This window comes from Oryctolagus cuniculus, chromosome 2 (genome assembly GCF_964237555.1).
Source record: "Oryctolagus cuniculus chromosome 2, mOryCun1.1, whole genome shotgun sequence".
Lineage (NCBI taxonomy): Eukaryota > Metazoa > Chordata > Mammalia > Lagomorpha > Leporidae > Oryctolagus > Oryctolagus cuniculus.
The window spans coordinates 122,860,698-122,870,344 of record NC_091433.1 but is presented as its reverse complement, the minus strand read 5'-3'; the positions used below and the strand labels follow the sequence as shown (position 1 = coordinate 122,870,344).

The 9,647-nt window shown below is 40.6% G+C and overlaps 1 protein-coding gene across 3 annotated transcripts in view; it reads left to right on the top strand.

Annotated features, from left to right (window-relative positions):
- The window catches only part of CTNNA2 (catenin alpha 2), a 1,267,385-nt gene that overhangs the window by 430,083 nt on the left and 827,655 nt on the right, over positions 1-9,647 (top strand). For all 3 annotated transcript variants that reach the window (XM_051842711.2, XM_051842709.2, XM_051842710.2), the window contains 2 exons: positions 1,002-1,121; positions 5,215-5,481. In XM_051842711.2, coding sequence (XP_051698671.1) covers positions 1,002-1,121; positions 5,215-5,481 — 387 coding nt within the window. The remainder of the gene's footprint in view (positions 1-1,001; positions 1,122-5,214; positions 5,482-9,647) is intronic.

The window sequence follows — 9,647 nt, the reverse complement described above, 5'->3', positions numbered from 1 at the left end:
TGGAAAGTTTACATGTGAATAGGAGGAGGTAGGTGAGCAGCAAGGGGGTTTAAAGCAAGGTTTGCACATGTGTTCGGGACATGTGACTCTGCTTAGTAGCCATTAGCTGATTAACTTCCCCTATCACTTCCCCTCCTGAGTACATCTCAGATTTTTTTTTTTCCTGTCTTCACTTTAAAGAGTTGCCAGTTGTGGAAATTTGCACTCCATATTTAAGAGCATTTTGGAGAGGGTAAGATGTTAGTATCTCTCCAGTAAATGGTTTCTAATGGCATTTTGATGAAATTCACGTTCAGGCCCGGCGTGCTCTGTTTGGGGTCAGTGAGACAGCTGGTGGGCACGTGGAAGCACAGCAGGTCCGTGGGGCAGCAGCTTGTCCTGCTGTCCACCCCCATCCCATGCAGCAGACGCCAGGGCAAGCAGAATTCAGCGCTCCTTAGTTCCAGAGGCTCACTACTCCTTTTTTTTTGTGGGGGTGGGGTGGGAGTGGGGGGGTGGCAAGGTATAAACGCAGCTTCAAATGACAGTCCGTTCAGACCCAAATGTACAGATGTTGCCAGGAATGATTTCAGATTTGACCTGAGCCAAATTTTCAGCAGCCCAAGTTTCTCCCATTTAAAGACTTCTGGAGTTTTGTTTTAAAATCCATATCCTTTAGTGTCTCTACTTTGAATTTTCTTCAGTGCCTCTCCTTTATGTTAGAAGTCTATATTCCTTGCCAAAATCATAACTCAATGAAATACAATAAACACATGATTTTATATGCTTTAGGGGTTCAGCTGTTCTTATCTTTTATATGTGAATCTTCTCTAAATATTAAAAATTTAATCTGACTATAATATTTAATATGATATCTGACTATAATATTTAACCTGAATGTTCAGGATACTTATTTCCTTTACATTGTGGTACATATTAATGTTTTTTTTAAATTACCATTTATAATGCTCAATCATATTTTGTTATAAGCCACTTATAAAAAATATTTTTTACCATTTCAGGTAGAAGAGGCCCTGGAAGCTGTCAAAAATGCTACCAATGAGCAAGACCTGGCAAACCGTTTTAAAGAGTTTGGAAAAGAGATGGTGAAACTTAACTATGTAGCAGCAAGAAGACAACAGGTGGGAAAAGTTTTGGAAATGCTAAGGGAGAAAATGGGTGAGTCTGTTTAACTTCTAGGGGCAGGCGTTTGGTGTAGCAGGTAAGCCTCTGGTTGAGATGTTCACATCCCATATCAGAGCCCCTGGGTTTCAGTCCTGGCTACACTACCGTTTACAGCTTCCAGCTAATGTGGACCCTGAGAGGCACTGGTGACGGCTCATATGGCTGGGTCCTTTCACTGATGTGGGGCACTTGGATTGAGTTTCTGGACCTGCAGACATTTGGAGGGTGAGCCACTGGTCAGGAATTTCTCTCTCTCTCTCTCTCTTTCTCTCTCTCTCTCTCTCTCTAACTTTCTCGATTTCTCTCTCTCTCCCCTCCTTCCCTCCCTCCCTCCCTCTCAAAATTAAATATGTCTGTATCTCTGTCTCTCTCACAAATATATGTCCATCTGTCTATATCTATCTATCTATCTATCTATCTATCTATCTATCTATCTATATGTTATAGCATTTTAGGCCCATATGATGCATCAGCTAATGACATCTGCTTGCTATAAAATGCCCTAAGAATCCATGGTCACAAAGACCATCTTCATGCTTAGGCCCCCTGTGTCCTCTCTGGCCCTTGTCTGTGCAGGTCCCAGACACGTACCAGCCTCACCACATTCTAACCCTGTCTGCTGTAAGAACGCCTCCAAAGTCATTTTAAAAAAACGCCAGACTAGGCCGGCGCCGCGGCTCACTAGGCTAATCCTCCGCCTAGCGGCGCCGGCACACCGGGTTCTAGTCCCGGTCGGGGTGCCGGATTCTGTCCCGGTTGCCCCTCTTCCAGGCCAGCCCTCTGCTGTGGCCAGGGAGTGCAGTGGAGGATGGCCCAGGTGCTTGGGCCCTGCACCCCATGGGAGACCAGGAAAAGCACCTGGCTCCTGGCTCCTGCCATCGGATCAGCGCGGTGCGCTGGCCGCAGCGCGCCGGCCGCGGCGGCCATTGGAGGGTGAACCAACGGCAAAGGAAGACCTTTCTCTCTGTCTCTCTCTCTCTCTCTGTCTACTCTGCCTGTCAAAAAAAATAAATAAATAAAAAAAAAAAGAAAAAAAAAAAACAAATAAATAAAATAATTCTTTAAAAAAAAAAAAAAACTTTATAAATAAAAAAAAAAAAAAAAAAAAAAACGCCAGACTGTGATGTGGTGCTCTGCTCACTCTCTAGACATCATTCTTGGCCCTCACTTATTTTTCCAGTCCTGTGGACAGAATCATGTTTATGCACACCCAGGATATCCAACATATGGAGTGAAATCTTTGTGAAAGAAATGAAAAAAATGGAAGCAGTGAAAGGCAGAGAGAATAGGGGTGGTGGGAGAGAGGAGAGGGAGGGATGGCAGAGGTCAGTGTAAGTCACTTTGAAGAAGGTGGAAGAGTCTGCTCCAATCCTTCTCACCTATCCTCTAGACTGCTCCCAGAATTCTCCAATTAGCAATTCGAAGTGATTCACTGATTTCTCTGTGACCAATGTAAAGTGTTCACTGTGTGCCAGGCTCAAATGATACTGGGATCACAAACTTGACCAAGATCTAGCTAGTTCTTTTTGTGACAGGCACATACACATGATTTTGGTTTATATGCTTATTTTTAAGTATTTTTAAAAATTAAGCAATTTTAAAAATTATTCAAGAGGAATCTTCCATGGTAGATAAAATGTGACATGGTTAGGAGCAAAGTTACTCTGAAGCACAGAGGGAAACCTTGAAGCCATCTGGATTGTTTATACAACTGAAAGACAGGGAACCTTGAACTCTGTGAACAAAGTGTGGGGTCAGGAGGAAAGGTGGGGCCAGGATGCTCACATTCTCCTGCAGAGTGTTTGGATATTGTTGTGAGTGTTAGTATCTTAGCAGCTCAACATTTGGTAACATTGTCTTGGCTTTACATTTTAATATGACTAGCTGTGTTGCCTAAGAGGAAGTGGAGTGAAGAGGTTAAGCTGGGGCGGTGGGCAGGGGTGGCTCAGAAGCCTAGGTGAGAGAGGGTGGTAGACTCCACTGGTGTGGGAACAATAGGGGTAAAGAAAAGAATGGGAGGCAAAGTATATTTTAAGAACACAGGAGCTACTGTTGAACTGACTGTGTAAGCTTCCATGGTCGCAGCAGTCAGTTTGCCTTTAAGCTTCTTGTTTCAGTAAATGGGTACATGGTGATGATTTCCTGAGATGGGGAAGATTGGAAGAGGGGTTAGAAGTCAAGATTTCATGTTTAGACTGTTAATTTTGAGATGCTTGTCAGACAGTCGCATTGAAATATCAATAGAAAAGAAGGGTTGCTTGGAGATTGAAACACAGGTCCTCAGCCTGCACTTGGGTTTAAAAGCCATGAGAACAGATGAGATATTCATAGGAGAAAAAGCATACATATTACTCATTTTATTTTATTAATGCTTTGTTTTGAATAAGTGCTATTTCATACATTTTTGAGAAAATTTAGATTTTAAAAAAGTAGTATTAAAAGAAATCTACATAACAACCTACCACACATGAGCAAATAGTGCCAATATTTTAGTATACTGTCTTTCAGTTATTTATCTTTGCATTTGAATATTTAATCATACTATACCTAAAAGTCCACCAATGAATGTTTCAGTTGTTTACTTAACCAATTCTTAATTCAGCATTAGGTTGTTTCTAGCTCTTTTCTTATGACTAAAGGGTGCTTTGTCAGATATCTTTACAAAGAGAATTTTCTACCTCCCATCTGTCACATATCTATGTAGATTTATTTTCAATAGACAGACTCAGGAATGGAATTTCTGAGCCAGTTAATGTGAAAGGTAAGGAGACCTCTCATGACTACATGAGATTATCCTGCCTCCAGATCAGAGTATCTCCAATGTTTGTTCTTTGTTTGTCTGTTTTCATTTCTAGGGCTCAAATTAAACAACTTCAATTTAGAAATTGTGTTGGCTGGCATTTATCTGTCAGAGCCAAAGCAAAGGAAAATAGATGGCTCAGTAGAATATTAATAATTTGTTGTCAATTTGTCTTAACAACCACAAATATCAAATATAACATGCTTGTCTCTGAATTATTTTGACTCACCAAAGAGAAGATGTATTTTATTCTTGCTAGGTCATCTATCTATTATGCATCAAATGAGCAAGTATGAAGAGAGAGCCAGTAGTTCAAATACTCTTTGTTGATGCTAACTGATAGAATATTCTCCCAGAGATACTCAGCTGGAATTCTACATGGCACTCAGAAAGCAGCCCTGCCTTTCACATTTTCAAAAAAACAAACAAAAATGATGCAACCATTTTCTTAAGGATCTTCTTTAAAGCCTAAAGTCAGGAGACTTCCTAGTGTATTGTTTTGACACCCCAAACCAGAAAAACAATTTGTGTTTGGCCTATTATTTTCTATACTCTAAACACATGATTGAACTGCTGTTAGAAGCCTCATCTGAAAATAATAATGAAATGGCATGATTGGACTGAGCAAAAAACTCACGAGTTTCCTGCGTCTATAGTGGTTCCTGAAGATGGGAGCAAGCCTGGCCTCAGAGGGCTGCAGTTCAGGCTTTCAGTATGCTGCTGACTGTGATCCATGCAGTCATCCACTTCCCTCTTTGGTTGTCTGGTTTGTGCATTTTTCAGCGCTATTTACTGAGTGCGTGTCTGTAGGCTAGACACTTGGGCTGATGACTAACAAACCACAAAATGAGATATTCAGGATCCATTACCATCATTAGAAACACAATGTCAGAAGCTTAAATGTATGCTTAAATAAGTCAATCCAACAGTGTGTTGAGCATTAAAGATAGGAGAGGGAGAGGGTCTTGTGGGAGCAGATGGACAGGGACAGGGCTCAGCAAGTTGGTCCTAGGAGGACATGCTGTGTTTAAGGAGAACCCTGTTGTAAAGGTAGGGCGGAGGAGGAAAGCTCAGACATTTCACATAGAAGGAACAGTGTATGCAAAGTCCTGGCAGCTAGAGACAGCACAGGGAGAGAAAGCAGTTTGTACAATTCAGCGTGTGTCTATGAGTCTGTGACTCCAAGTCCTGTTGCAAATGCTTGGGTTCAGCCTTGCTGTTGGTGACAGGTTTCATGTTTGCACTCACAGGAGCTGAAGGACCCTCACTGTCGGGATGAGATGGCAGCTGCCCGAGGAGCTCTGAAGAAAAACGCCACAATGCTCTACACAGCCTCCCAGGCGTTTCTCCGCCACCCAGATGTTGCTGCCACAAGAGCCAACCGCGATTATGTGTTCAAACAAGTCCAGGAGGCCATCGCCGGCATCTCCAATGCTGCTCAAGCTACCTCGCCCACTGACGAAGCCAAAGGCCACACGGGCATCGGCGAGCTGGCTGCCGCTCTAAATGAATTCGATGTAAGCATCTGGGGGATGTACAAAGAAGGGTGTGTGCTTGCTTTGAAAACATGTGCTGAGGATAGAGGACCACCGTGATCGTATGCATTGACTTTCCTCTCTCAGAGGCTTTTGACAGTAAGCGAAGTTACATATTGTCTTTCTAACATATTGGCAGAAGGATCTAACATATTGGCAGAGCCTATTTTGCTTCTGCTTAAAAAAACAACTATTACTTAAGAGGACCTGATCCCTTCTAAGTAGGTGGGGTATCCCACAGACATTTAGTCTGCTATCTTTAATGTTAAAAATTATATGGTCAGCCTGAATGCAGACTTCCTCTGTGTTCTGCTTGGAGGAAGACTGCCTTCAATTTTTGTTTTAAGTCAGGGAAAACTCCATTGCCTTCCTACTCCACATGAGATCTTGGTCTTCCTTAGCCCTATCTGTGCCAGTCCCATGAGAGACCCACATGCTGCACCTGCTGCTTCGGGCAGGGCAGGTGGCTAGCTCACTGTGCCTGAGCCGTCTTCATGGCATCCCGGTGCATGGGAGGAGGATGTTACCAGCCCCTGCTCAGAGTCCTCACCTCTGCTGATCAGGATAGGAGCCGACCTGTGAGATGAACAGTGAGAGCCTACATGTGTTACGAGAGCCACAAAGATTTGTAAATCATTAGTATCTGGTTTCAAGGGTGATATTTTGTTATAGAGGAGATGAGAGAAGTAGAATATACTAAACAGTTTTGAGTGATAAAATGCAATGTTACAGGAATTCACAGAAGAAAACATAGGTTATTTAATGGCTATAAAGAAAGACAGTGAACTTGCTTTTAGACATAATGACAAGAATTTTTGGCAGGAAATGACTGTCTGGCTGTTAGAAAAGAAGATCTGGAGTAAACTGGTGATTGCTCAAGGCGTGAAGACTGGGATGGAATTGACCAATAATTATCACAGTTTGCATTCAGACAGGGCTGTGCAGTTTCCACAGAGGTCTACCCTCTCTTATTTGTTTATGTAGCTAAAGTATGCGTATATGGAACACAGGCCATATACTCTTTTCTAAAGGCTTTTCTTTTGTGAGGAGTAAATATAATGAATTTAAAGTGTTTAGTACAGAAATTGGGAATTGATAATATGTAGAGGTATTTACAGAATTTCAGTGAACAATTGGAAATCCATGGAAAGAGTATTTAATAAGATTCAGTTGCAAAATAAATATACAAAAGTACTAGGTTTCTGTAATGCAAAAAAATGGAAAATAAGAAGGATCTTCAATATAACTAATTTGTTAGCTTTGTTTTATTACTTAGTTCATTTCCCTTATATGTGCTAGAAATTAGTTTTGGAAGGCCTAAAAAATAATACTACATTAGTGGAGGTCAGTTTTACCCTTTGTTAAGTGGTATCATGACCCTGCTTAGGAAAACTTGAATCTACCAAATTTTATTATTCAGGAAATCTGAATAAAAATTCTAAGAGGTTTTTAGAGTGATAATGAAGGTTTTGATTTTGGGTTTATTTTCTGAAATACAGAATACATGAATGCATAATTTAAAGACAAGAAAGTGGATGGGTCATGAATGCAGGTATTAACATGTTACACTGATTTTAAAAGTGAGCATTAGAACAAAAAGGGACTCATCAAGCAATAGGAAATTACAAACAGTTTCAAATACAAAACTATCTTATGAAATGATGGAATTGACTAAAAATGGTGGAGGTGGTTACCATCTGGGCGATGGCAATCAGTCAGTGAAGTGGCCCCTCAGGGAGAAGGTGAACCTGTGGTAACAGTGCGTTCCTGCTCACCAAGCAGCTGCTGAAGGCCTGCCAGAGCCCGGAGCTGCAAGGTCGGGCAGCTCAAGATGTGGCACTGCGGGGAGAAGCCATCTTGCACTCAGGAGATAGTTTAAAGAAAATGACAATGATAAATACTCATTTCAATACCAGCCAGAAGCTGTTCAGAACAATGTCGAGCAGTTGTCAGATCCACAGGACCAGTTGAGTCATCTGTTGAAACAGAAAGGCTTATAAGAGGGTACTTTGTCTGACGCTAGGAGGAAATCACTTTTATTTCTTAAAAAAAAAAAAAAAAAAAAAAGAAAGATGTCATTACTTATCTCATCACTGTAAGACTGATAGAGGAGGGGCTGGTGTATAGGTCTGCCTGTGGCAGCAGCATCCCGTATGAGCACTGGTTTGAGTCCCAGCTGCCCCGCTTCTGATCCAGCTCCCTGCTAATGGTCTGGGAAAGCAGTAGAGGATGGCCCATATGTTTGGGCTCCTCAGCTGGGTGGGAGACCTGGAAGATGCTTTTGACTCCTGGCTTCGAATCGGCCCAGCTCCTGCCATTTCAGCCATTTGGGGAGTGAAGCAGTGGATGGAAGACCTCTCTGTCTCTCTCTCCCCACACCCTCTCTGCCCCATCTGTAACTCTTCCTCTCAAATAAATACATTTTTAAAGAAAAAAAAAAAAAACACTGATAGAGATACCAGCATGGCATTTGCCTTTTTTTTTTTTTTTTTTTTTTAATATTTACTAAATTGAAAGTCAGAGTTACTGAGAGAGGGAAGGAGGGAGGGAGAGAGAGAGACCTGGACTGGGCCATTCTGGAACCAGGAGCCAGGAACTTCTTCTGGCTCTCCCATGTGGAAACAAGGTTCCAAGTACTTGGGCTTTCCTCTGCTGCTTTCCCAAGCACATTAGTAGGGAGCTTGAATGGAAGTGGAGCAGCCAGGACTTGAACCAGCACCTACATGGGATCCCAGGCAGCGGCTTTACCAGCCCAGCTATGCAACAATCCCCAACCCCAGGAAAAAATCTTATATAACCCTTGACCTGTGGGTTTCTGTTTCCATTTTCTTCTTCAGAAGTTAACTGACAGAAGATTTATGTTGATATACAGTTTCTCCTGAAAAGACACAAAGTGCTCAATATTGGAATCACACTAACCCGTTCTTACTCCATCTTTAAGTTGCTTTTCTTAAATTTGATATTATTAAAGCAGAATTAAAAGAAAAAGTAGATAAAAAAGAATGGATCACTTAGCCAAATTTTAACAAACTAATATTATAATCATAATTTCTTTTATAATAAAAAAGTAAGCAATAAAGCCTGTGCAAGGAGATGGCAGTACCGTAGTACCTGGCTGGGTGATAGTCTCATCCTTCAGTGGCCGCCACCTTCTGTCCAAGCTGTGATGGTTCTAGCGTCCCATTTGTTTCCATTTTCATTAAAAGGAGCTTTTACCACCTGTGAATTTAGCAATCAAAACATCACTCTGGAATTGCAAGAGGCTTTGGGTTTGTAACACTGAACTCAAGGACATCTATTAGTGAGGCGTGTCAGCATGATGGATGGCTCAGCTGTTTTCATTCCCGCAGTGACGATCCTCTCCTGTGGGACAGACAGAGCCTCGGAAAGTGAACACATGCACACAGTCATCCAGTGTGTTTTTAATAAAACATATACAGCAACTGAGCAAGGCACTAGCTATATTTTATTAATTATATGCTATATATTAGCTAATGTATTACTTATTATAATGTAAACTTTGTATAACATCATTTCAATAGTTTCTTGGAAAATATAATTAAATACTAATTTTATTTTGGTGCAAAAATAATGAAGTTGGTGCATACAAGGGTCTTTAAACAGTCCATGACAAATTTGTATTATGAAAAAAACCATGCATGGTTTTTGGAAGTACCTTTATATATTATATATTAACAGTCAATCTCTATTATCTAAGTATAGTAACCAACTTTATTATTAAATGTTCACCGGATTTCAAGCTATAGACTACATAAAACATTACCTAGTGTTTAATTTTTCAATGATTAACAAAAATCAACATATGGAGCTGATTGAAATGCAATTCTGAGACAGTAATTTATCTTGGGTGGTTTCTTAACAATTTTCATTTAGTACATGCAATTTAATTTCAGTACTTACTCAAAAGTATTAATGCTAGCAAAATCGTATTGAATTTACAAAATATGAGTTAATGAGCCAGTTGTAGTTTTTTTTTTATCATTTTTGACATTTGCAAAATAGAGAGCGCTTACTGATATTTGAATTTTCTCATTGGAAAAAATTATCACTTCTCTTTACCTTGAGACAGAATTAAAATTTTTTATTCTACAATTCTATGATGAATAGTATTTTTTATTTCTCAGGCA